The sequence below is a fragment of the Fundulus heteroclitus genome, chromosome 10 (assembly GCF_011125445.2).
Source record: "Fundulus heteroclitus isolate FHET01 chromosome 10, MU-UCD_Fhet_4.1, whole genome shotgun sequence".
Classification (NCBI taxonomy): domain Eukaryota; kingdom Metazoa; phylum Chordata; class Actinopteri; order Cyprinodontiformes; family Fundulidae; genus Fundulus; species Fundulus heteroclitus.
Window position 1 is genome coordinate 5,504,495 of NC_046370.1, and position 27,834 is coordinate 5,532,328.

Genomic DNA, 27,834 nt, shown 5'->3' on the forward strand with positions numbered 1-27,834 from the left:
TAGTAATTCTTGACCACCTGTTATATGGAAATGACTTATGGTTATACATTTACGCATCCAAAACGGGAAATATGTGAGATAATGCCATTCACCAAATATCCCCAACCATTAGATCCCATCTACATTACAGCCAGTTGTTTTGGAAGCATAAAAAAGTCTTACCATCACAAATGTGATGTGTGCGTTTATCAGATGAAACCAACATCAACTAAAGGCGCATTTAGTGTAAAAACAAAGAATGAATATGCAGAAAAGCACGTCGTTTCCAAAATCAAGCATGGAGGAGAATGTGTAACGCAGAGATTCACAAACTCTATAAATTGGCAGTTTTAAAATAAAAACCTGTTGGCCTTTGCAAGTAAAACTAAAAACGTATCGCTACTTCAGAACACGGATACAAAGAAAAAGGTCTCCAGTACTAAATCAACCTTCTTCCAGGGACGTTGCAGTATCTGGACATGAATCCTGCTCGCACTACCCTTAAACATAATAAAATATTGTAGGAGATAACAGTCCGCTGTTCTACAAGGAAAACGTAGCTGTAGAAAGCATTAGTCATATTACTAATTATGGTCAATCTGGTCAACAAAGTGTAAATAAAACTCTTAGCTAATGGCACAATCTATAAAAGTAATTCTTTGTCTCATTAATATTTGACACCAAGATCTGAATAAGCATTTACCTTTTTATTGCATAAATAGTGCTCTTTAATGTGGTCATGTTGAAAAAAAAAAGACACAAAGCTCATTACGCAATAAATTCATATTTAATACAGTAAAATGATTACAAAAGCATCCCTCTGTTTTCAAGTTACCTAAATAAACAGCCCAGAATTAAGAAAACTGACCCAAATTAGGCGTTTCATGGAAGTTCAAATCTTTTCAAATCTTTTCCCAAGAAAAATTACATTTTAAAACAGGAAAGCATTTAAACAAATGTCTCATTAAAGATCTCTCGCTCTATTTTTTTTTTAAATTTTATTTTATTTTCCAAAACAAGTGGAGCAAGAATTCCTCTCGGCTCAGTCCTGACACCGAATCACGGATAAGGAGATCCGAACGTCGAGAGGATTCGAGAACTGTGACGGCCTGCACCGATCGCACACGTGTGCCACTTCTGCCGTCATTGTTACTAAAATAAATAGAAGTTACTGATAAGAGGAAAGCGGAATAATAAAAAGAAATACACGTGATATCCCTCCACCACCATTCTACCAATACATGCAACCATGGGAATAGTAATAATAAAGCAAAAACAGTCAAGAGTGCATACTGTGGGAGTTCAGGTGGGTTATGACCAGTAATAGCTGCCTCTGTGACTTTTGCAACAATAACGGTTTATCAGCGGAACATAACGGTGTTGAATTGGCAATAACAACCAGCAAATGTCATGTTTTTGTAATATATATATATATATATATATATTGTTATATAACCAATTATTTTACATTCTGTCAAAGTGCACCAAGTGCTTCACAATTGTCGTTTTTTTTTTTTTTTTTTTGTCGCAGTTTGATTGTGCTAAAAACAAAACTCGATTAAAATAAATAGCAAGACACTGCTTGATATATGTAAACTCCAAAACAGCGTTAAGTGCAGACGGTGTACAACACTAATATACAGCGAGATTATGTGAAATGTGCTCTGGGCCCCCCCGAGTTTGGCTCAGATAGGTCTTAGAGTTTCTTGAATTGACCGTTTGGTGGTGAATTAAACAACGTGGTCAACGGGTCAAACATGGGAAAAGTCGTTGAACTGACTCCTTGGACCCTGGTGAATAAGTAAGTGAACAGTTTGATGCATTAAGTACATGAAACTCGCTTATTTCGGCTTGGACAAGCAAGGGAACAGGATGGCTTCATAGCCACCGTGCAAAGGTAAAAGATGGAACATGACATTTGATGGAACGATGAAGAACCTGAGGATGCCAGCATGCTGCTACCCAACGTATAATCACAAGGAAGGCGGAGATGCTGTGGCATTGCTGTCGTTAAAGGAGTGTTTTGCTTTTCTGTTGACTAATAAGACATCCGGCAGCTAAAAGCTTAAAAACACGCGTATCTGAAAACGATCTGCTCCATTTTCCAGATCCCTTCCTGCTCTTCCACTTCTCCCTGCACATGTTTGGCATTGGGGGGTCTCTCTTATGCGTCTTAATTTTACCTGCTTACACTCATTGAGCGGACCTGCCTTTAAAAAAAATGGCGCTGTAGAGAAGAGCTCCTCAGAGAGCAGCCGAAACACCAATCAATACATTTTACGACGTTTAAAAGCAAAAGCTCTGAATTTAAAAAGAACTATTTCTAATCTAGGTTTTATTTGAACACAATTACCTAGAACAGCATTTAAAGATGCAGCCAAATCATCAACAAGTCATATCCCAACAGAGAGCACACATGCTAACGTTTGCGGTCATCAACCTAATAAAATAAATTAAAAAAAGTTACTTCTGCCCTTACACCTGTAAAATAAACATTTTTAAGAATGGCAAAACCTACTTGACCTTTGGCCATCAAGTCGCATTATGTCACATATAATATTATGTAAAATATATAAACTTTCCAACCTTTAAAAGGTTTTTTTTTTTTTTTGGTCAAAAATGGTGAATTTTGTCAGATGTAAAAAGATTAAAAAGATAGTCCACCTGAAAAAGTTACACACACTGTTTTACAGCTAAATAAAATAACCATGTGTACCATTAGATCCATTGTGTTGTATAAAATAAAAAATAAATTAAAAAGATCACTGCTGAAATTTACCGTTTTCTTAAAAACACACAGAACAGCAAAACCTAGGCTCCCGAATTACAAATGTTGATTATTTCTATATTTTTTTTGTTCAGAGTATTTTAAGAGCCACGTGCACTGCAAAAAGGGAACTAAAAGTAAGTCAAGTTTTGTTAAAATTAGTATATTTTCCCTTGATTTGAGCAGCTAAATAAGACTATTTGCCAATGGAATGAGTATTTTTACCCCTACGATAAGATAATTAGATATCCGGCACTTGAACTAATATGATGGAGATGAAATGTACTTATTTTAAGTGCAAAACTCTTATTCCATTGGCAAATAGTCCTATTTAGCTGCTCAAATCAAGGAAAAAGACAATAATTTCAAGAAAATTTTACTTACTTTTAGTTCCATTTTTGCAGTGTGTGAATCTGGACCCGTTAACCAGAGACACGGCCCGGCCTTTCTGATTCCTCTGTATAAAAACCGTAGACTCAGGTATCTGTAGAAATATACGACTGACCCAACAGGAAGTAGTGTTGGGCAAAATATAGACAAATGTTTTAAAAAAAACTGATGTCTGTAAGGTCATACCTTTAAGAGTGAAGTGGGACGTAATCACACTAACTGGGACTATGCAATGCTGAAAAACATGCAGCATGTTGTTTTACGGCATTTTAAAGAAGCCGGGTTTCCAAGCATGGCATCAATTTCATTTCAACATCCAAATGGGACTCTATTCATTTTATTTTTTATTCCTAAATGACTCAAATCCATCCAAGAGACAAAAAAAACCCCTAAAGCTCTCCCTTCTGTTGTTGTTTACCATAAATCCAAGCAGGAACATCTGGAGATGTACCCTGTTCTTTGTTCTGTGCAAGAACATATAGCGTTTTTATATATTCACGCACAAACAATGAACAGTAGAGATTTAAAATCATCCGTTTGTGTCTAAAAAAATCCTCTGAGCTGACCTGAGGGAAAAAAAACAACTCTCCATCGCATTACATAACGAGATCAATAAAAACAAATTGGAGGGAGACAGGGTGTTTAAAACATACCCGATAGTCTTAAATTTATTATAGGTGCCCATGGAGTTGGATTAATTAATCAGAGCAGCCTTGAATGCCACTAACTGTGTTAGATTGTCTTCTTACTGCTGTCCTGGCGTTAAACGCAGAGTTAAGTCCAGCATGTTTTAGATTATTGGTGTCCTTCTCCGTCTACCAGCTAAAGTCTCTTGAGACTGTGAAGGTTCTGGAAAATGGAGAAACCCATATTCAGATATGATTCCACCGACCCACAAAAACTGGCAGCTGGGTTTATGGGTCGGAAGAATATACACACACATATATATATATATATTTCACAATGCCTGTTAACAACGATCGGCTTGAATGTGACACTATCGTTTTAAGGGCTTTTACCATCAAAACATAAACCGACTGAGTCACTGTTATTCCTTACGTCACGGAGTGCTTGTTTTCAGGCCCGACTTGACATGTAAAATAAAAAATAAAAGAAAATGTGACATGCTCTAAATGTGCTGGGTCCTGCCGGGCCTGAATCGTCCCTGAATGCTTTGACTGCTTGCTCATCGCCTGAAACACAGCCGGTCGAGTCTGCGTCATACGGTGCGTGCAGCACGTTAGTTGAAGTACAGTTCTTTGGTCAGCATAGAGACAACGCAGGGAATCTGTTTCTTCTCACTGAAGCGCGGGTCCTCGGACCAGGACTCGAAGCTGGTGGCCACCATGTAGTTGACCCGCGTCAGGATCTGCATTATCTCCAGCTGCTTGCCGAACTCGTTGAGGATGTTGCAGAGCGCCTGGACGAACCAGGAGCCGCGCCCAGGGTTCCTCCACGAGTAATATCCTAGAAAACGTCGAGGGTTGACAGTAAATAAAGTCTGTGGTTGGTGTTTGTACGTGCAGAGACTATGCGGGGTGAGTGAAATACGCAAAAGGGCTAAACTTTAAAACCCTTTTTGACCTGGGCACACTGAAACGGTAGCTTACCCGGCACAGTAGAGTATGCAAACAGGAAATCTGCCTCAACGGGGATTTTATGTCTTGGATTAGCGTCTGTCTCCAAGGTGTCGTTTGGTGGACCTGAATCTGTCTGGATACCATCGTCAAATTCAGAACCTCGACAAGCCTGGACAAGTAGGGGAAAAAATTAAATTTTAATGAGATGCTGGGTGGATTTTTTGTATATTAGCTATGGAGTCAGCTATAGTTTTATATTTACTGCCAATAAAAAGCAACAAACTGCCTCTTCAGCTCCATACCTGGATGAAGAAGAGTTTGGGTTTCCCGACTAAGCTCTTGCACTTGTCGCCCCTGAACATGGAGGTCATGGTCTTGATGGACATGGCTCCGTCCGTGCCGTAGATCATGCCCTCCTCACCGTGGCTCAGCAGAATGCAAGCGAAACACGAGCTGTTGCTGTGGTCTTCCTCCGAGGCTGAACCACCAGTGCACAAGAAAAGCAAAAGAATTAGCTCCAAAGACAGATATAAACACAAATATGTTTTGACCTATTAGGTTATTTTATTTGTATTTGCGTATTACTGCTGAAGAACAATCTAAAATAGCTTTCTACATGTGTCCTGCGTTTTAATTTCTTAGCAAAAGAGGAAACAAACATTAGAGATTGGATTTTTTTAAGTTTTGAGCAGCCTTTCTGCAGTGACTGGTCACTAATAATTTATATTTGAAGCAACATTATTCAAATTATTACACTCGGCTTTCAGGAACATATATAAGCTATTAGTTTGGTAACCTTAGCTACTATGTATGAGACTCCATGTGTATTCCCCAACAGAAAGTATATCCTCAGAAATTTTCAAAAGGACAAGAATTCACATATTTTGAAGCAGACAGAAGTTAAACGTTTAAAAAGGGGTAAAACACAGCAACTTTGCTGAATCCTCTGATTTTTTCTCTCTTCTCTGCTTCAAGCGTTGCTCTCAGTCACTTTTTCACAGCCTGAATGATTAACATGTGTTCACATGTTGTAGAAAACACGATTTTTTTTTAAAATACTTTCTTATAAATCTGTGTAACCTCTGAGTTCAATTTTCACACCTAACCGATGTTCAAAAATCGCTACATGTGGTGCCGCTTTACTCAGTAACAACATCTACACTAAAGAATGTGGTCGGCATGACCTGATAGGCCTCTTACATATAGTGTATTCACCAAAAATAATAATAATAATAATAATAATAATAAATATAATTTTTAAGTTTCAGACTGGTCGGACAGCAGTTAAGGCAAATCAACTTGAAAATCATCCAATTCCAATAAACAGTCAATTTCACAGGCTTCTCTAAAAATCCCTACTAGATATTAAAAAAAAATCTATACTGTACATCATAACAGAGCAGTTGTCGAAAAAAAAAAAAAAGGAGAAGCTTCTTTAATTAAATATCAATTTTTTACATCTAATATGCTGTAAGAACATCAAAAGAGGTCACACAAGACAAAATAACGAATGAATTAGAAAAGTACGACATTACTGTTCTAGTTTTTCTTCCCACTGTCGCTTCATGCTTGCTCAGTATGAGGGATTGCTGCAAAGCCATGTACAATGCAGACGACTGTCCTTGTGGCTCTACGCTTCTCCAGGAGTGAATGCTGCTTGTCAAGACTTGATGCAATCAACTGGTTCCCTTATATAGGCCATTTTTGACCAATCTGTATAATCTGACCCAATCTGTATAATATGATTGAACTTGACTTTGTAAAGTGCCTTGGGATGACATGTTTCATGATTTGGCGCTATATAAATAAAATTGAATTGAATTGAATTAAAATACACTTTCAAGGCCACCTTCAATGACCTACCTCGTTTTAGGAGATGCTCCATCTTCTCACACGTCTGGTCGTTATGGACGGTGACGTCAAAGCCTAGGTTCTTGAAGCACTTGAACAGCTCGCCTGCGTCTCGGTCCGTGCCGTTGCGTACGTTCATCCCTGTCAAAAAATAACGCAACCTTCACCCAAAATTCAAACTAGTGTGTAAAAAAAAAAAAATCAAAAACGTAAATCGAAAAGGCGCCGGCTTTACCCGTGTTTTCATCAAAGTTTTTGTTGTTGATGATGATGCACTTCCCCACTTTCTGGTGGCTCATCTTATACTGGAATGTTGGTGAAACAATTCTGTAGTGGCTTTCAGAAGAGTAGTCCTGATCCCGCGTCTGGCCATCCTTTTTCTTGTGCCTACCGGGTTCGGAGAGCAAAAGAACACAAAAGCGAGGGTTTACTTACAGGATATTAACAATCATTTTCTAGATAACACCACAATATTAACAAATAGGGTAACAATGACCAAAAAAAGAATAATTCCTAGTAAAAAAGGTTGGTTTTCTACGGCTTCAGCTCTTACCATATCACGTAATATCTTGCAAGTTGAGATTTAGAAAATATGCTCGGCTCATCGTACATTTCTTAAGGTCAGAAGCTTTCTTTGCAAAGACGTCTGACACGGCACGCATGAGGCCCGTAAACTACCCCAACCACTGACTGGAAAGCTAAACCAAAGCATACGTACGTTTTACGATAAGGCATAAACGGCAAGGCCAAACTTGGTTGCAGTGATCCACAGACAGGCTGAAGAAGAAACTAGAGCATTTTCTCTAAGGTCATCTACGTCCACTGAGCAGGAGGAAATGATCCAGCAGAGGTGAGTCTCACGGCCCCTCTGGTATTTTCCTTCTTTTAAGGATCCATCCAGATTCCCCCGGCCCACAGTGGGCCATTGGGACGCCAAAGCATCTAGAAGAGCCCAGTCCCCTGGATCACCAAGCAACTAGAACAATACCGTACACGGCAATAGCTCCTGTGCACATACGCTCGCAGGCAGCGCGGCCATTTTTCCAATAAGCATGTGATCTAGAACATTTGAAGTCCCCTCCCAGCTCCGAAGCGCCAACAGGTTGCGTCAGACAGCCGCTGCTTCACCGCGGACAGTCTTTATGAAATCCGTCTTACCTGGGTTCGTCATTAAGCGCCACTCCGCTCTGCATCTGAAACGCCTTGGTGTTGTCCCCGTTTTGTTTAAGGTTCTCCACCCCTGGAAAGCTCGCGTTTTCTGTGGCTGCGTGCTAGGAAATCGACATGCTCTCTGTACAGTCTGGAGACCCGACTGGGCCCACGGCCTGCTGGGTACAGGGACAGCGCGCCCCCAGCCCCCCCTGAGTCAGCACTCTCCCCACCGCACCAGCGCTTTCTAAAGGCCTATTCATGCTCGCGCCCTGAGCCGCGCTCCCTTGCTGAGGTCAGACGGGCCATGAAGTTCCTGAGCCGCCCGTACAGTACACGGCGTACGGTCAAACTTCTACCTGACAGGCACTAAGCAGACCTGTCACTGTTTGGAGACATGAATTAATCTGAGAGGCGTAGCCTTGCTAAAAAGAGAAGATTTTTAGCAACATAGGTGTACAACCTGGTCAAAGTTTAACAATATTACCCATAATGAGCCATTCATGCAAGATAAGGGACCTGGAATATGTCTATACACAATGCTGGCTAGACTTTGTAGCACTCTGAATAATTGAGAAACCATGGAACATTAATTTCTATTATGGTTTACAAATAGATTTGACCAAAATTCACCGATTATAACGAGAACAAACTTCTATTAGCACCGTCTTTACAATTGCTTTCGCTTAAAGAGACAGATTCACATTAGGTAATGTGGCTCGGTTCTGGTCTACACAGAATTATCCACCAGAAGGTCCAACGAAGGTTCTGGTTTTTTACCTTGTATATATTATGGAGAGTACAGGTGTCAAGTAACTAAGTACAAATACTTTGTTACCTTACTTAAGTAGAAATTTTGGTTATTTATACTTTAATGGAGTAATTATTTTTTAGCCTTTACCTCTACTCCTTGCATTTTCATGCAATTATCTGTACTTTCTACTTGTTCCTTTTGAAAATAGTCTCATTACTTCTATTTTATTTAGGATAAGATAAGATAGGCTTTATTGATCTCACAATGGAGAAATTCACTTGCCACATCGGCTCATACAAGAAGGTGCAGAGTAGGAAAGGTGCATTCAGTTATATACAGTAAATCTTCATATATACAATGGATCAAAAAGGATCCAAAAAATACAAAAGAAATAGGGATTGGGCATATGCCGTCTTATTTACATACATAGTGATCTATATGTATATAAACATATATTGTTTTCATTCTGGCTTGTCAATAAAATAAATAAATAAAAATCAGATAAATAGCGCTACCCAAACAGAGTGATTTGACTGTGGTCGTAGGCAGTACCGCACCAAGTTGTTTGCCCAACAAAAACTTAAGAAGACCAAAACATAGAAGAACATTGCATTTTTAGGATTATTTGTTACTTTCCTCTTTTTTTGTTATTTTTTTTTGATGAACCGCTAGGATTAATCATTCATTTTGTCAACACTGTCCACTGTATACAGCTGACCATTCATGGGTAATTGTTATATGAGGGTTATGTTCTCATTTTCATGGCCAGTTTTGTTATCTTAACATATAATAAGTAAAAGGTTATTGATAATGTGTCTCTGAAGTGAAACAGACAATCCCAATTTTTTATATAATACATCATACTATACAATTATAGTAATGATGGGAGGGATACAAAACTACTTTAAGTAGTTTTTATACTTATACTTAAGTAAAAGGTTTGAGTTGATACTTCTACTTATAGAAGTATTTTTTAAACCCTAGTATCTTTACTTCTTGAGTAATAGGTGTGAATACTTTTGACACTTTTGAATTACGTTTGGTTTGACAGGATAGTTAAGCAAAGATTTTGTACATTGTCTTCTTTGTCCACTAATCATTTCCACTTAGGAGTTTTTGTTACATTTTTATTTTGTTTCTAATTTTTTTTTTTAAATGCAGTAAACACTTTATTTTTTACTCTGTAAACAGAAAAACTGGACCTTTAAACTGAAATTTGCTTTATTCAGCACTTTGAATGTCTTGTTAATGAAAAGTGTTATACAAATCAACGTACCTTACCTTACATTTATTTGAACCGGGACACCTGATGGTGCCTTGGAGGAGAATTTGGATTGGTATTTTGTTTCAGATAAAGTACAAAAAAACTCAACTGTAAAAAAAATGTATTTCAAATTGTCTGGCAGAAAAAAATGGGATGTCGGTTGCAGAAGATATTTGAGATGATTAATTATTGGATCATGTTGCAAACATCAGTGTTAGATATGAATTTGTTAATTAAACTTGACCCGCTTAATGAACTCACTGGCATATTATGTATTACTTAACATTTGTATTTATAATAGATGTATTTTGTACTTTTTTTCTTTCTGGAATTTTTTTTATCCTATATTGTTTTTGTGTTTCGTATGTGCTACTGTATATTATTTTTAATTTTTATTCAAGCTTTATGTATTCAGGTCTCATTGACAGGCAAGACCTGTTAAGACCAAACAACAACAAAAAAACAATAATAAAAGATTACAAAGACAGTTTGTAAAAACATTGCATTCAAGATAAATAAGCTAAGAAAATATGACCTAAAAACAGGAGCAAGTTTGGTAGAAATTACTTTTCTTCTTAAAATAAACTGAAATCATCCAAGACGAATTGATGTAGATAGTTTCAGACGCTGCTCTAGAGGATTTTATAGTCTGTAAAAGCTATAGATAATACAATTTTAATCATAATGTATACTGTAAAGTGGTTGTGAAGGACAACATAAACTGTGGGAAAATAAAATCCTCCTTTTAATAACGGTTTGTGTTTGATATCATTTATGGTTAAAAGAATATTTTGCTTTATAATGTAAAATCTGAATCCTTATTTATTGTACAATATAAAAATAGAAACCATTTTATGTGTTAAAGTCTAAACCCAGATTAGGCAAAAAGATCCTTTGCTTTCATTCCTATTGCCAGTCATGTATTTTTTTTTCTGGAGATGAAAGAGTCACAGCGCCACCTTGTAACTAAAACTGGAATAAACCCTCTTAAAAACAAACTAAAGACAATGTGCTATTAAAAGGCCTGCATACTGTAAATAATACACATTTACATTCTGTTAGAGATTGTAGGATTTTTTTTCTCTCCATGAATTCTCATCCAGGTCTGAATAGAAGTTTAAAGCTTGTTTTTACGCCTTTTGTCTTTGCTAAGAGAGTTAACAGGATATAATCCCTTAATTATTAATATATATATATAGATATATATATATATATATATATATATATATATATATATATATATATATATATATATATATATATATATATATATATATATATATATATATATATATAAATAGAAAACAAGTTCTTCCTTCGAAGAATAAAAGATAAAGAAAAGAAGGATGAACAGATTGGACGCAGCAAAACAGGTTAGTCTTGTCTGACAGGATCATGCTGTAAATTGTGGAACTTACGTAACCAAAAGAATAGGAGACAACTAAAGATAAAACTTTTTTTTTTTTTTACTAAATTGAAAATATCCAGAGACTTAACTTGAAAGAGGTCAAACCACTGTTTTGAAAAGTTTAAACCAGAAGTCTACAGCACTTACAGTTTAAAGAACCATCTTTACTATATGTCTGCCTCATTAAAACATGTTTAGAATTATAATTACCTGACTTTTTGTAGAAAGACAACTTGTTGACGAAAAATATCTACAGGCCAATGAGAAAGTTGTCATTTTTAAAGAACCACCACTTAATTCCCAATTTTAGGTTTGGAAAAAAAATGCAAAATAAGGATAGATACAGGTTCTTTGTAAAAAATAATGTAAAAAAAATTTGAAAATAAAAAAATATGCTGCTGGTATTTTTTGTGTCATTTTGTTGGACAAGTGCACGTCCATCACAGAGACCCATTATGTCCCTTGAAAAAAAACGAACTGACCCATGTTTAGAAATAGAATCATGCGTCTGATAAAAATACAAGTTTGAGTCACACAGAGAGGAAGGGCAAAAAAAAAAGAAAAAAAAAAAAAGAAAAGATTAATCATGTCAGTAGTGCGGAAAAAAATGTGGAAGAGCAATGCCTGGCCACCTTTTGCCCAGGCATTGCTTTTCAAGGAGTTGGCAACCCGAATTGACACGTACTCATACAAACTCATAAGGGCAATTTAGAGAGACCAATGAACAGCCATGTTTTTGGACTGTGTGAGGAAGCTTGAGTACCCGGAGAAAACCCACGCATGCACAGGGAGAACTTGCAAATGCCATGCAGAAAGACCCAACCTCAATATACCTTCCAATCCCTAGGGGGCGTTATTACAGAGCCCCATTACTGTTCACAGCGAGCATGGCAGACAGGATTTTAGAAGCGCCTCCTTCCCTAAAATCAAACGTTTGGGCACATTTTTTGTTGCTGTGATGCGTTAAATTCATTTAACCAAATGCACTTTATTTTTCCTGTTAATATATCAGTGTTCAACAAATTGAACATAAATAAAATGTTTGGCTGGTTTTGTTGATTGAATGACTTTGGGGATTAATTTGAAAGTAGTAATAATAATATATATATATATATATATATATATATATATATAGGGGAAAAGTCAAAATATATTTAGATTTCAAAAGTATTATTAATGTCAGTTTTTAATTAACAGTATGCAGCTACATGTAATATGAATTATTAAAACACTTCTACAAATTGACTCTCATTTAACAGTGCATTTCCACCGACAGAACGTAGCATTTCTCCCATAGGGCTGTCACTCAAGGAGCCCCGCAAGTGTAGCGAAATAATAATAAAATATAATGTTGCTAGGGAAAATGTATAAATATTTGGCCAATCAGCATCGCCAAAATAAATGGCTTTGGGGCTACTGGAATCATAGCCCTTGCTGCAAAGTGATACAGGTATGTGGCAAGCCATTTTAACATAAAGTAATGTAGCTAGCAGTCAGTCAGGAGACACACATATTTTGTCATGTGGTGAGTTTGAATATTGAGCTATATGTTGAAAGGATTTTGAAAGGTGCTGTGAACATTGTATCAGGTACATAATTTTGTCAGCTGATAATTTTTTTTTTCATATTTTGAAATTCAGTTGTGTTTCTGTTGTGTTGTGAAACCCAATGTGTCATTGTGAAACTGTTTGGCTGAAGATAATGACAGTACAGTATGGTGTATGCCTAATTTGGTGACAAATAGTGAATTTTAGTGTTGTATTTAATACTGTTCCTTTCCAAAATAAGACCTAATATAGCTGAAAATGGTTGAATGTATCTGTAAGCTGCTGATTCTGAGAAGGAAATTAAATGCTTATTGTGGAATCTTAGTAATTTTCCGACTTTTAATTTGATGGCATGTACTGGGTTAGGCAGGAAAATCTATTGGCCAGCCCCACCAAGATTTTTTTTCACCAGCCGCTACTAATATATATATATATATATATATATATATATATATATATATATATATATATATATATATATATATATGTAATAAAAAAGGGCCACATGCAGGATCCACAGGTTGCAGACCCCCTGGTTTAAACCATGGATTACTGAGAAAGAGCGAAAGGAAAAGTCACCTGCCGAACAGCAGAAACCTCGCACTGCGGTCCGGTTTGGCGTCCACTTGGTCCCCCGTCGTCCCCGCTTCTTCTTCTTCCATGCCGGCCTCAAGACCGCGGAGCTGTGCGGGTTCTCCGGCCATCAGCGTCAGACACAGCGCCTTCTTAACCGAGTCCTGCACGTCGTCAACGTCAACGTCTACAACAAGCTAGCTGTCGGAACCCTTAAATAAAGTCAGCGCTGATTAAAAACAAGGCATAACATAATCACCAGCAACTTAAATTAAATAAAGTCGCATACCTAACGAGATAAAACTGCGTTTTTTAAGTGTTAATACAAAGTTCAAAGGATTCTTTTTTTTTTTTTTTTTTTTTGACATGACGTTGTTAGCGTCTTGAGGAGTTTAGCTAGTAAGAGCAAAACTATTTATTTTAACGTTTAAAAATGTTCACTCGTTAGCTTTAGCTCACCCTGAGTCCTCCGTGGGCTGCCCTGCAACAACCGATCCGGAGTAAAGAAAGACGGAATTTGCGGGTCACCTTTGCTTCCTCAAAGTTTCGACGAACTTCTGTCAAATTCAGAAAGTGAAAGTACGCGTCGATCGTGCGTGATTACGTCAGAGCCATGCGTCACTCCCTTCTTCCTGTGTTCTTCCTCCCCTCAGTACTTCAGCGTTTCTCTTGGTGACTTAACCTTCCTCTCTGCCTAATAACATTTGGTTCATGAAACTGGTTTACTTTTATTTTATTCTATTTTTTTTAACAGAAATGTATTTATACACCACCGTGATCTGCATAATAAAGATACAGTGCAGTGATTCCAGATTTCTTCTGTTTAAGCTTTACTGCCACACTTAAAAGTTTAAGATCCAGTTATTTGAATATCAGTCAGCCGTAGCCAAAGCCAAAACAAACAAAAATAAGTTAAAATATTGTCTTTAGAAAAGGAAAAAGGATATTAAAACAAACTTGTCCCTGTGTTTAAGTTAGTGAATTTCTCCAATGTGAGATCAATAAAGACTATCTTATCTTATCTTAAGTTGCCTTATTTTTGTACATAATAGGCCTGATTGCTGCAAGACCTATTAAATCAGGAAAGCACCTAAATATAAGCTATTTGACTGCGTGAAATAGGCGTAGAAAGCTCAAAAACCTCACATTGTGATTTAGTCTGGTGAGAAGCACTTATTACAAGTCTAGAAAGGGTTATAAAGTAATTTCAAAAGCTTTTGGACTTCGAGAACCACAAAGACCCATTATCAACAAATGAAGAAAACATAGAACGGTGGTGAATTCTCCCAGGCGTGGCCTGCCAAAATTACCCCAAGAGAACATTAATGACTCAACCAGCAGCTCACATGACAGCACAGGACTATCTTTTTAGAGCTGACGGGCACACTCAATTAATGTTAGGGTTTGTGATTCACGGCTGTGAAATTAGAAAAATCTTGCAGAGATCTAGTAGAGATCTAGCTAAAAAATCTTGAGGAACGGCCACCACCTCCACCTTAAGAGCAACCCAGTGGGTCTACATTTGAACGTCTCAGACAAATAAATAAAAAAATAAAAAAATCAATTAAATGTTAAATTTTGGAGTGATCTAGGCAAAAACCTGGTCTTAAACCCAATTTAGATGCTGTGGCTCCCCTTACATAACTCACTCATGTGGCTGAAACAAATCTACAAATTAAAGTAAGCCAAAAAGGTCTTTACAGCTATGTAAACCAATTCCTGGTTATCACAAACTCTTGATTGCAGTTGTTGTCTCCAATAACAACCAGTTGTCAGATTCAGGGGGCGATTACTTTTACAATTTTTTCTGGTTTTACCAATGTTGTGAGCAGAATTAGATTTGGGGACCCTCAAACAGCGTTGGTGGAATCTGGGAGAGGTGGCCATGTTTAATTGGCTGAGAGTAAAAGCAATCTGGGATAAGTGGTTATAATTTGCTAAGATGTATTTGGGAACAAACCAAGCTGTGTCACAAAGAAAAGATTAAACTCCATTGAAAAAATAAATATTACGCTTTCACAAAATAAACTTCCCAACTCCTTTAAATTAAAATACAAAACAATAACCTTTTAATTTATCTCTGCTGAAACGTTCAACTGAAATGTCTTCGTTTTCTCATTTTCAATAAAACAAATATACACATTTTAGATCTAAGTTCAAATTGAAGCATTTACACGAGGCCCCTACTGGTTTAGGGGCCCTGAGCAGCAGCATAGTTTGCTTATGCCTTGGGCTGGCTCTGTTTGCTGATAAAGCTCAGGTATAGAAAATAAAACCGTTACTCAGGGAAGACTTTGTGTGACGCGGAGGTCATGTCGGGATGCCCAAAACTCAACTTGCTGTCCTTTTTGAGACCGTTACTCTAATGCGGAGACATGCAAATAGTCTGTGAGTCTCTCTCCACTAATAGACAGCTGGACTCATGCAGTCCTGGTGTGTGGGGTGGGCAGTGGGGGTGGGGGTGGGCAGTGGGGGTGGGGGGGTTAATGGGGACGGGCTGATCCATCCATGGGACAAGGTTTTAAGTAAGAGACCCTCTCAGAGCAACACAGTCTGAAAGCTGAGTTTACCACGAGCAAAGACACGCGGATCAACTGTAGAGGAGCCACTTTTTGCTTTACCTACACTGGTGCCTGTCCGCGAGCTTCTTAACTGCTTTATAGCAACATTTTGGGTTTGTTCACAAGGATATATTTTTATTTTTTTGGGGGGAGAAAACTAATATCTCACCATGCAGTCCTGTGCCAGGTGTGGGTTTGTGGTCTACCCAGCAGAAAAGATCAACTGTATTGACCAGGTAATGTAAATTTGAGCAAAACCTGTAAGATTTCATAGTGACTGTTTCTTAATGGCATAGTTATTAAAGAGCTATTACAATAAACTCTGAATTCTACAGAATTTAACATAAGAAGAACATTATATTCCATATGGAATACGCTTCAGCTTATTTAATTTGAGCACCAAATACAAAGCCAGCATTGAAAAAGATGAGATTTATAAACATTTATAAACTAAATACACAAAAAGCTGTTAGTAATTCTCTTCAGGATTTAATGCCTCTTATTTTCGTTGCCAAGTGTCTGTTTGAGTTGTATTCACACCTAAATACAATATACAAAAAAACAACTTAGTTATTTCTAGAATCCCAACGGGGGATTTTTTACGCTGACGGGGAAGAAATCGGAAACTTTTAACAAAATGTTTGGTTAAAAACTGCGACACAGTTTATTGAGTTAGAGAAGAGACCAGAAGGATTCCCTGTCAGTCTTCTTTAGACCACCGCCATTTTGATCTGCACAAGAACCTGATATTTGTGAAACACGAATCGGGAAGGAGTTAAAATCATGCTATTGGCTAATGTAATTTTAATTTTTTTACACACTGGAAAACCACTTTGCTTGCTTAAGTTAGAATCTGGCTTTTACCTACTAAGTAGCAGGTGCAACAAGTGCTAGCTCTACTCAACCCTTATACTTTAAACAAAGTGTAACAGTTGTTGAAAAAGGTTAAAAAGGAGGCAAGCAATAAAATCAAAAAAATTAAAAATTTTATTTGGTCTTATTGCTTGTGAAATTATTTGTTTTGACATTAATATTATTTGGTTGTAAAATTAGCCTTGTTAGTAGTTAGCATAAGCTGGCTGAGAAGCTAAACTTATTTTACTTTATGTTCTTACAACTATGTTTCATTATTATTATTTATTTATTATTTTTTTATTATGTTTGACCAATGATGCCTGAAAAAAGCAAGTGCATGATTAATGTGATTATGTTATGATTATGTCATTGTTATCTGCTGATTATACATATTTTAACTCTAAACTCAATTATTTGTCTATAAAAGTCATATTTTTGTCTTTTTCTAACGAACCAAAATGTTGATTTTTGTAATTCAGGTTATGGGTTATACTTTTTCTACTATTTAGTCACCTTAACATCAGACATAAGTCGCTAACCTATTATTTGGACAGAAAACCTAACCCAGTATTCAGGATTAAGCCCCTAAACAACTCCTGATGTGTTTAGGCAACCCAGGGCTGGATTGATCCGTATTTGATCCAGGACTCCATTATTAAAATGACCTAAACTGTGTAATTTTTAACCCAACGACTGCTTTACAGATATCAGAAACTCTGCTGTTTGTTGGAACTACTTTAGATTGTATTTTTACAAAGAGCCCCCTAAGTGACTGGTATTGGTTGACTTTAAGAGTAAAAAAACATTATGTAAAAAATGCACACGCTTAAAAACAAGTTAGTAAACCCATAAAAAAATACTTTCTGTTATGCAGTCACACACACACACACACACACACACACACACACACACACACACACACACACACACACACACATATATATATATATATATATATATATATATATATATATATATATATATAGTATGTAGATTTTAGAGACTTGATGTTAGATTAATATAATTCCAGAGTCCTGTAAAACCCGAACATGTTCACATTAAAGCTCCAAACTTAGTGCTTTGTATTCTGTCATTTTCCCAAGACTGTCTTTAACATTTTAAAAATTTTAAAACTTACGAAAGCATGTAATAAATTCAATTGAACTAACTTTCCACAGAACTGATAAAATAATGGATTTGTTTCTTCTTTTTGTCAGAACTGGCACAAAGCGTGTTTTCACTGTGATGTCTGCAAAATGGTCCTCACTCCTAATAACTTTGTCAGCCATAAGAAGAGGCCGTATTGCTCTGTGTAAGTGTTATATTGTTCAAAAGCAGATCAAGAAATGTATCAATGGCATTAAAATATGATTCCCATCTTCAAAGCAGAGCTTTTGACGTATCAGTAAAATAAACTGGATCAGTACTTTCGTTCTCATTTGTGCTTTTCCCCCTCTACCTTGGAATAAAGGTTCACAATTCATCCCAGCAATGACACATGTTTTTCTATCTCATGCCTTCCAGGCACAATCCAAGGAACAACACGTTCACGAGTGTTTACCAAACGCCCATCAACATCAAGGCAAAGAAGCAAAGCCTGGCCAGCAGTGAGGTATGCGATCACGTCATTATGCTACACACATTCAGTTCAACTACCTCTGACTTCCTTATGCCTCAGCATCCACCACTGACAGGTGACATAAGCAATATGTGATGCTACAAGCAAATTATTTGTCATGATTTGTCACAACGAGGTCCATTTTAGGATTTACACTGCAAAAATGGAACAAAAAGTAAGTGAAATGTTCTTGAAATCAGTGTATTTTTTCTTGATTGGAGCAAGTAAATAAGACTATTTGCTAATGCAATAACATTTTTGCACTAAAAATATGAACAACTCATCTCCATCATCTTATTTCAAGTGCAGGATATCTAATTATCTTATTTTAGGAGTAAAAATATACTCATTCCATTGGCAAATAGTCTTATTTAGCTCCTCAAATCAAGAAAAAATACATTAATTTCAAGAATTTTTTTACTTACTTTTAGTTCCCTTTTTGCAGTGTATATATATACAGAGTAATTTCACTGGAATAGACTCATGTTTTCTTAAGGTTTTGCTCTATTTTTCCAAATTTGAGGTTTTGATCATTTAGTTCCAGAGCTTAGATGTTGTCATTTCAGCCTTTTAAAACATGACAACCTCACATATGATTGAAGATACTCTTAACTCCAAAATATAAATAAAAAAAACAACAATATAACAGCTTATCTCATGTATACCCTTTAATTTATGATCAAAAGCGGCTGAAAAAATGATAAAGGTGGCCAGCAGCGCTGAGCTCTCGGTGACAGCAGGGGTCTGGAATGAGAAGTGTGCCTCCGGTTATTTCTGTATCTCTGACAGAGGCGAGACGGCCCTCCCTGCGGCTCGCGCCACTTTATGCTCCAGGCGGCTAAAATTATACACGAGGAAAAACAGCCTCTCGTTCCCTGCCTCAGCTCTGCAAGGCCACCTGTTTCTGTCCGTCTGAGTCTGTCTGTGTGAAAGGTTCGAGCAACCCTCTCATGCTTATATCTGCAATAGGCAAGTAAGCTCATTAGCTGCTGCTGTAAGCCAGCGGACATAACGTATTGATATAAATATAGGAAGGTTAAGCATACCTCAGGGCTGGGATCAGTCAGGAGGTATGCCTTTACATGCCTTTACATGGACCCTTTACCTGTTCTGAAAAGTAAACGTGTCTGTCTCCCTGCTTCACCAGTTATCAGCAGGTTTATTTTATAGATCATTCTCAGAATTTATGCCGACTGAAATAGACTTAATTAGCCGCCCTGGTGGAGGGATGTTCGAGAGCCGTCGAGTCTCTCATCCTTTGCAATACAGCAGTTCTAATATTAGTTTAGGACATGTTTACTGCTAAAGGATGAATATCAAACAAGTGTTTTATTCTGGATCTTTCATGGCAGGTCCTGTTTCATCCAGATTGGATCATGGTAGTTATTAATAACGGAACACTTATGCTATATTTTTATCATGAGCTCAGGTTCTTTTAACATAATAATAAAAATAATAGAGGGGCGTTGTTCGTTGAAACCGTTCCATAGCAACTTCCACAATTAAAGGCACCACAGGTGAAGATGTGTAAAAAATAATTTTCTTAATCTCAGATAATGTCACACTGAGAAAGTCTGTGTCCCAGTTATTTTAAATGTTTTAATTGTTGCTCTGATACAGACGGGTTGGCAGCCGGCTGTTTTCACGTGGCAATCTTCTTGACGTTGAAATAAAAACACAAATCGATTTCTCTTGAACGTAACGAGTTCTTGTCTTTCCCGTTTTGTCTTTTCTCAAAAAAACATTCCCACACCATAAACCTTTACACATGTTTTCATGTTATAAACACAAACATAAACACTTTCCCCCCCTTTTTTCCTTCTTTCATCTTTTTTTTCTCTCTCTTTTTTCTTTTTTCTTTTTTTCCCCCTTTTTTTTCTCTTTTTTTTCCTCTTTTTTTCCCTTTTTTTACTAAAGAGAGAAAAAAAGGAAAAAAAGAGAAAAAAAGGAAATAAATAAGTAAAAATAAATAAACACAAACTTCAGTGTGTTTTATTCTGTTTTACATGATGGATCAACGCTAAGTAGTGTAAAATCATGAAGTGGGTTAGAGAATTTTTTTCTTAATTGATAAAAAGGTCCAGTCTGAATGCGCTTTGATCTAAAGCTTCGTATTTAGGGTCTTCCTGTTGGAAGTTTTTTGTGTTTCTAACAGGTTTTCTTTTACTATTGCCCTTTATTTAGCTCCATTGATCTCCACCACTACATTTCTTGACATTGTTGATGTGTTCAGGGTAGTTGTGGAGTAGTAGTTTTCAGCTACATATTGGATTTTGCATCTGTGTTACATTGTTAGGTGTATCAGAGCAAAGGGTAGGTGCAAATGCACATTCCACTTCTCATCTTAATGTTAACTTGTCCATCAGAACGGTTGGATATTTAGGATGTTTTAGTGAATGATGACATGCTGCTGCAACAAAATTTAATTCAAGACTTTTTACACATCTTTGCCAGTGGTTTCCACAATTGTGGATAATGCTGTAAAAGCAGCCAAGGTTAGATGTTTTTTTTTTTTTTACTGCTAATATTACTGTTGATGAGAAGCTTAATGCTGAATAAAGGGATGCTGTGTCTTGTGTGTTGTTAAATGTCTGCTTGCTTTGGCTTAACGCTTATTGTTCATGTGCCACTTGTAGCTGACGTATCGCGAAGATGGCGAACGCTTTATGTCCAGCTTCCACAGTGACATGAGGTCCATGGAGTTGGAGAAGGCTCGGCTAGCCAATCAGGTGGTCAGCCAGGTGAGCTCCCCAGAGAGCAACTGGCCAGTGCGTCCCAGTCAGTTTTAACACAAATTTGGATGATTACTTATATAAAATAAAACCTTTTTTTTTTTGGAGGGTGGGGGTGAGTGGGTTTATCCTTTATTTAAACTTGTCTTTCTTTTTGTTTTTAGATTACTGTTAACAGTTATTCAACGCATAAGTAACATTAAAAAGGTCAGGGTGGTTTGGTTTTTCCCTTATCCTTCATATATTTAGTTTTGTCCCTATAAAGAAAAAAAAACACATTATATAACCCCTTTTATGGGTTTTATTTCTTGCCTGAGCAGACTGACACCCAGAATCCATATTCCCGGCTTTTCTTTCTATGTCGAGCAGGGGCGGTTCTAGACCAAATTTACCAGGGGGGCCAAGGTGGGGCCAGTGTTTTTTCATAGGGGCACAGAACAAAAAAAATTTAAAACAATAAAACGGCAATATTTAACTGTGTAATAATATTAAGTGAGCCACTTGTGGCTCTGGAATTGCAGGTTTCAGAGCCCAGTTGAAAACTTTGCCCCCTGCTCAATACGGCTAAAGCTAAACGTGAAACATCTTAAGTTAGATGTAAATCTGTATAGGTAAAAAAATAATATTGGTCAAAGTGACCAATCAGTTATGGTTTCTTTGTCATTGCAAATAATTATGAGAAGTTTATTTAACATCATGCTTTTAGTACAGGGGCCATAACAGGGGCCAGGGCCATTTCTACAGGGGCATGGGCCCCTGTTGGCCCCTGTCTAGAACTGCCCCTGATGTCGAGTCCTAAATTTATCCAGATTTACATTTTTTCTCCCATTCAGGCTGATTGGCGGTCAAACAAAGTAGCTGTTTTGCAAACCGACCATCTGCCTTACAGAAGGAAATTGTCTAATGGCCTAACCAAGACATAAACTAAACACAAAATGAAGCTTCTGAAATTGGAAAAAGTTAAAGCACTTAAGTCCAATAGAGTCAAAGTTGGGGACAGAACCCAGAAGAGGGTTACAAATGACCATGGTGGGCTCTTGGGATCCTTTTCAGAAACTAAATTAAATAAGAAACAGCAACAACCTTATTATTATTATTAATAATGACACAATTTTAATGGTATAAATGTTACAACTGCTAAAAATGTTACTAATGAATATGGCAATATGTTGGTTGATGCTGTTTATGTGGCTGTTATAATGTTTTATTTAAGCTGCTGCTGACGCTTGCACACTTAACTGATAAGTGGAGTAATTTAGAGGATCAAAAAGAGGAAAAGTTCAGAAACCACTAGGTTAGTAGATCGTCAAATAAAAGTAATTAAAAATGAGGATGAGATAAAATGAAATGAGCGTAAGATAGGGTCTTTGAAGTTGTTTTCGGATCACCGATCTCAAAGGGATCTCTTTTATGTGAGGCAAATTATATATTTTTCAGCTTTAGCAATTTAGCGCAGACACTGAGGAAACCAGACATGCCTTGATCCGGGTTTCATTTCATTCCAACTCAGGAAGTTGGACATATTAAGTCCTAGTATTTAATAAATCACCTGATGTGAATTTCTTCTGATATTTTAAACAGGCCTTTCAGTCTCAATCTGAGTTCTCACAGCAGCAGACCTGGTATTCAGGGATGGTGACCAACCAGGAAATAGTGACAATGTCCGAGGCACAGAAAACCATCAGTGATGTAAGAGTTCACAATTATTTACCCGTAAATAAACATCAAGGTTTCGATTATTTACAGGGAACAATATTTGTCATAATGTCCACAAGTCCCAGTGTTTAATTTGGTATTCTTCTTGTAGGTAAAATATAAAGCCGAATATGAAGAGTCCAAAGGGAAAGGCAGCTTCCCGGCAATGATCACACCAGGTTACCAAGCTGCAAAGAGCGCCAACACTTTGGCCAGTAACGTAAGTTAGAAATATCTATTTTTGTGACAACCGTGAGAAGACACTAAGATAAATCCAAGAAGGTAAAATAATCTTTTTTTTCTCCCTAGTTGGAATATAAAAAAGGGCATGAAGAAAGAGTTTCAAAGTATACAACATTCGTTGATCCTCCAGAGGTGCTTCTGGCCAAGAAACAGGCGCAGATTGTCAGCGACGTAAGTTTTTAATTGACCCTTTCTTGCTGATTTGACAATTTTACCGCAGCATGATCTCCTTCAGTCAGATCCATCCAGTAAAGCCTAAAACACGCTTGTTTCTCCCCACAGTATGCATACACCGAGGAATATGAGCAGCAGAGGGGGAAAGGCAGCTTCCCCGCACATCTTACTCCTGGATACAAGGTTTCAAAGAGGGCCACCGAGCAGGCAAGCGACGTAAGTGGCAAAACAAGGAAAAATAAAACAAGCAAACAAAGTTTCTGTGTGGATTTAAAACACTGTAAGAGAATGTCGGTTATTAACTAATCACATCGTATCGTATCAGATTAAGTATCGACAGATGTACGAGCAAGAGATTAAGGGTAAAGCCAGCGCAGAAGCAGCAGCCACTGAACTGGTTCACGCAAGAGAAAATGCTGAAAACTTCAGCCAGGTAGGAACCTTTCATAAGTCTAGGTCTGATATTTAAAATGTTTCTGAAAAGATATGAGCCACTTGAAGCATGTGTGCACATGGATTAAAAAGGAGCTAGAAATTTCCAGAAGGGACTTGAAATAATAGTTGGTTATTTACTGCTTTTCCTTTTAAATTGTGTTTGAACGTGTGGCTCGTGATGGTGATACAGTTTTCCGTGTCTAAATTATGACTGACAACGTTATACATCTGGCCTCAATGCAAAACATAATGGCCATCCAAGAGAAAAGTAACAGCAGCAAATAAAACTCTCCAGGTCCAGTGTTAGTTCATAATGTGAAGATCTGCGTGGTGATATGTTCAGTGAGCAAAAAGAAATCAAGATGACTGTGAGCGCAGTAATTTGGAGACCCCTACCCAGATTAAAAGTGCTCTGTAGTGAACACAATCTGCAAGAAAATTGAAAAAAAAAAAAAATGGTTGAAAATCTGACCCTTTTTAGCGAGTTGTGCAGCGATTGTGTAAAACAGATCGGCAGTAAATCAAAGCAGCTGAAAGACTCACTTTCTCTACAATCAGCTGAATTTGTGATGATTTGATGCCACAGCAGCGACATTGCAGTCAACATGTTATTCTGACGGCTCCATCTATCACGCCACTTGAACTCTATGAGTTCTTCTACAGTTGGTTTTCTCACAACGACATATTGTTTGGACCTAAAACTTCAGATAATACTAGACACATGGTGATTCAAAATGCTCAGAAACAATCTGTCGATAAGAGGAATAATGAACTGCTGCTAGTTATTGTGTGCAGACATGCGGGGTAAATGTTTGCAGCAGGTAGTTGCTGGTTTATTTAATTACATTTGTTGTCATGAGCAGACATTTTGCACCGGCACAAGTCATAAAAAGTGCATTTTACGATGGTCTGGCTGCTCACTGCTCCAGAGCGGCAAACAGTATTGTGGTTCAGGTTGTGCTCCCATACAACTGTTGCATAATCCTGGGGGGGGAAGTGTTTTCAATGGACAGACTGTTTTTGCTCTCTTTAAATAAAAACTCATCCTTGTGTTTTTTCCAAAGCAAGAATATCAATTTCACAGTTAACAACAGTAGCCACTTGTTCCAGATGATACATCCTCCATGTACAGTAGTGCATCTCAGTCTTAAAGAGACGTGACTGCAGAGGCTCTTTTGTTTGAAAACAGCACTTTAACTTGTCTGCTTTTTAAAAATGGACATTTATTGTAATTTATGTTTCATCCTTTCAAGATTTTTACGTTATCTGGTTCTAAAATGTGATCATATTTACCCTTTAAAATGCCTGCGCCGCCGATTTAAGCCGGTTAGCTATTTACCCATTAGAAAATACGACTAAAATTGCATGTAGATCAAATCAAGGAACTGTTTCATTTGCAGATTGCCTACACTGAAGAATACGAGCAGCAACGAGGTAAAGGAAGTTTTCCCGCCATGATCACACCTGGTTATCATCTTGCTAAGAAGGCTCAGGAAATTGCTAGTGATGTGAGTATCAACCTGAAAACCGTATAAACCTCCGCTGTTGTAAAATCTGGAGACATTTTGTGACAAAACGAAGTGAGACTGACACTGGTGAGACATCTTCAGTCTTCCAGAAAGGTGCATAGTTTGTCTAGATGCCTCGAGGTCTTGTCTGAACATTTGCAATGTGAGCTGTTAGAACAGGAAGCTCACGTCATTTGTGTCGGCATGTGAGCTTACGCCAAAAAAAACGTCCGAGCACGGTGTGAAAGCCTCGGCCTCATACATCATCAGGCCTTGTCATTACAGTCCAGAACAGATGAGGGGCAACAATCAGGGGATTTACCCCCGTCATAACTCAAGTTCTCCTGGTCTTAGACAAACACGTCCTGAATCACCCATCGTTCTCTCTGCAGCTGAAATACAAGAAGGACCTGAACAAGATGAAGGGCACGTCACACTTCCATAGTCTGACCTCTGAAGACAATCTGACATTAAAGAATGCACGAAAAATTAACAAGATGGTCAGTGAGGTAAGTTCACTAAAGCAATCCTCCAGCTCGCTTGCTTTACGTTGTGTCAGTTTTTTAGCTCGAAGTGACTAAGTAAGACATCGCCTGGGGGGGGGAAAAGGCACCCAGAGGCTGCTTCTCACGCAAATGTTAGCGATTGTGTACGTGTGTGTGTGAAGAAGTGTCAGGTTTAACGTGTCAGTTTCCAAAAAAACACTAAGCTACCAAACCTTCATCTCCAGCATCGTTGACGTGCCTGTGTTTTAAGTCTGCGGCTTTCATCCAAGGCCACGGGACATCCCATCAGAGCTGGTTATATTCTGCCTCGTCTGTCCTGACCCCAGTAAACATGCTGTCAGGCTGAGCCATTCTTAGCGCTTAATGTCATTGTTATTTTTACTGCCTAGAAGATTAAACCCGTGTCACAGATATATTTAGCATGCAACATTAAAAAAAAAGTCTTTTGCATTTGATCAAATTGGAAAGAAAATGAAAAAAACAAACAAACGCGTAAGCCTACATCTTTTCTATATTTATTTGTTTATTTGCAGGTCGAGTATAAGAAAGATTTGGAGAACACCAAAGGCCACAGCATTAACTTTTGTGAGACCCCACAGTTTCGAAATGCTGCCAAAATCGCTCAGTTCACCAGTGATGTAAGTATGAAGACAAATGGTGTTTTTTTTTCATGGATGCTACATAATTATTAGTATAAGATCCATAATTTAAACTTGCAACTATGTTTGATTCCAAGATATTTACTTTTTTTGTTACATCTCAATAGAACAAATATAAAGAAAAGTACACCAGTGATCTGAAGGGCCACTATGAAGACTCGGGATTTGATAAGAAGACTTTGCATGCCATGAAAGCGATGAAACTGGCGAGTGATGTAAGTCATGACTTAGTGAGCACCTTGAAATTACCTCTGTTATGTTGGATTTGGTTTTATATTGAGAATTAAATTACAGTTAGTCACATACAAACTTAAAAAAAAGAAAAAAGATATTTAAAGTTGCTGTCACACGATGGGTGTTTTGCTACATGTTGGCGAATATAAAAAAACACATTTTATATGAAGAAAGGTGAAGAAATTAAGCATATTTACGTGGCAAGAAATCAAATCAAATCATGCATGAAGTCTGTGTATCACTGATGATCTGCCTGTGTTACACATATGGCAATTGCTACACCGAAATAACCAACTAAGTTTCTTTTTGCCTTGTTAGCATGTCTAGTTTAAAAGAAAATCCTTAGTGAATAGCTGCGCTGGCATCTTTGGCTGCAAGTTAAATGTTCTGTACAGTCTATGAGATTGGTAAAATTAATATTAGTTAAATCAGAAAGTTATTTAGAAAGTAAGGTCAGACTGCTCTCATGCTGAAGCCACTGTCAGCATCCCACCTTCACCAGTGCAGACAGAGAGTCTGCATAATGTAGTATGAGATTAAGTCATGGCGTTGTAGGGTCATCGTCATTTGCATGAATTTTTTTATCTGATTTGCAGCAGTCACTCTTTCAAATTATTAAAACATGTTTTTGTCTAAATAAGTCTGTGGCAGCAAGCCTTAGCTAAAAATCTAATTGTTTTCCACATTATCAATTGCATAGAAACAACAATGGCAGGGTTGTTAAAATTAATATAATAGTCTAGAGCTTTTTTATCTTTAGTTTCCATGTGTTTTCTTATGTTGTAAATTTGAACATTTATATATATATATATATATATTTTAACCTTGTGTGTAACTGGATGCTTCATATGCTTGTCACTTTGCTGCTTGTATACCTGAATCTCCCCATTATGGGACAATAAAGCATATTTGTATTCTATTCCAACACAGAACATTTGCATTTTTGTTTCAGATTTCTTATAAACACGGCCATGATCAGGAGCAGTGTGAATATAACTACCCAGCCACTCTCACACCAGGCTACCAAAGCCAAAGGAAGCTGGACCCACTAAAGGATGTAAGTTCCTCTAAACTACGTCAAGCTCAAATCTATCACACGCTTCCAATGTAGTCTGGAAAAAGGTTCCACACTTAATTATTTTTCCATTATATAAGTAAAAAAAAAAGAACTATTTACAGCTATTTGTATGCAGATTATTTCCTTTATTTTTAGTTTTTGTCTAATTTTCTAAGTATTTGGGGCTGTCAGTTAAGAAAAACACATACAGTAACTAAAAAGAACCTTTACTGCCGTTTATTTGGAAATGGGGTTCTTATCTGGGTCTGATATAAATACCAAATAATCTCCTAAT

At 37.3% G+C, this 27,834-nt stretch overlaps 2 protein-coding genes across 9 annotated transcripts in view; one reads left to right on the forward strand and one right to left on the reverse strand.

The window, feature by feature from the left end:
- Positions 1–3,059: 3,059 nt before the first annotated feature.
- casp7 (caspase 7, apoptosis-related cysteine peptidase) lies at positions 3,060–13,819 on the reverse strand. Of its 4 annotated transcripts, XM_012855159.3 has the most exons (7): positions 13,722–13,819; positions 13,269–13,393; positions 6,803–6,954; positions 6,580–6,708; positions 5,019–5,194; positions 4,747–4,885; positions 3,061–4,603 (listed from the first exon to the last, which is right to left on the reverse strand). In XM_012855159.3, exons 2-7 carry the CDS (start codon positions 13,391–13,393, stop codon positions 4,377–4,379), a joined length of 948 nt encoding a protein of 315 aa, XP_012710613.2. In that variant the 5' UTR covers positions 13,722–13,819; the 3' UTR covers positions 3,061–4,376. The 4 variants fall into 4 exon arrangements, with proteins under 4 accessions (XP_035997720.1, XP_012710613.2, XP_012710621.1 ...); XM_036141827.1 differs by lacking the exons at positions 13,269–13,393; positions 13,722–13,819 and adding an exon at positions 7,121–7,269 and having other exon boundaries at positions 3,060–4,603; XM_012855167.3 differs by lacking the exons at positions 13,269–13,393; positions 13,722–13,819 and adding an exon at positions 7,726–7,923.
- Positions 13,820–15,771: 1,952 nt separating this feature from the next.
- The window catches only part of LOC105919782 (nebulin-related anchoring protein), a 29,801-nt gene continuing 17,738 nt past the window's right edge, over positions 15,772–27,834 (forward strand). The window contains exons 1-14 of one of the 5 annotated variants that reach the window (XM_021312076.2): positions 15,772–16,059; positions 17,896–17,990; positions 18,203–18,290; positions 20,933–21,037; positions 22,610–22,717; positions 22,836–22,943; positions 23,033–23,137; positions 23,249–23,356; positions 23,466–23,573; positions 24,976–25,083; positions 25,476–25,592; positions 26,123–26,227; positions 26,356–26,463; positions 27,435–27,539. In XM_021312076.2, coding sequence (XP_021167751.2) covers positions 15,994–16,059; positions 17,896–17,990; positions 18,203–18,290; positions 20,933–21,037; positions 22,610–22,717; positions 22,836–22,943; positions 23,033–23,137; positions 23,249–23,356; positions 23,466–23,573; positions 24,976–25,083; positions 25,476–25,592; positions 26,123–26,227; positions 26,356–26,463; positions 27,435–27,539 — 1,434 coding nt within the window. In that variant the 5' untranslated portion in view covers positions 15,772–15,993. The remainder of the gene's footprint in view (positions 16,060–17,895; positions 17,991–18,202; positions 18,291–20,932; positions 21,038–22,609; positions 22,718–22,835; positions 22,944–23,032; positions 23,138–23,248; positions 23,357–23,465; positions 23,574–24,975; positions 25,084–25,475; positions 25,593–26,122; positions 26,228–26,355; positions 26,464–27,434; positions 27,540–27,834) is intronic. The other 4 variants (XM_012855180.3, XM_021312085.2, XM_021312079.2 and 1 more) reach the window with 4 other exon arrangements.

Bases quoted from the DNA above. Each gene is read 5' to 3' on its own strand.
- casp7 (XM_012855159.3), bottom strand. From the start codon at position 13,393: ATGGCCGGAGAACCCGCACAGCTCCGCGGTCTTGAGGCCGGCATGGAA. The intron at 4,886-5,018 runs GTATGGAGCTGA...CTACTTGTCCAG, and splicing joins CCAAACTCTTCTTCATCCAG to GCTTGTCGAGGTTCTGAATT. The intron at 4,604-4,746 runs GTAAGCTACCGT...GACGTTTTCTAG, and splicing joins TGCATACTCTACTGTGCCGG to GATATTACTCGTGGAGGAAC.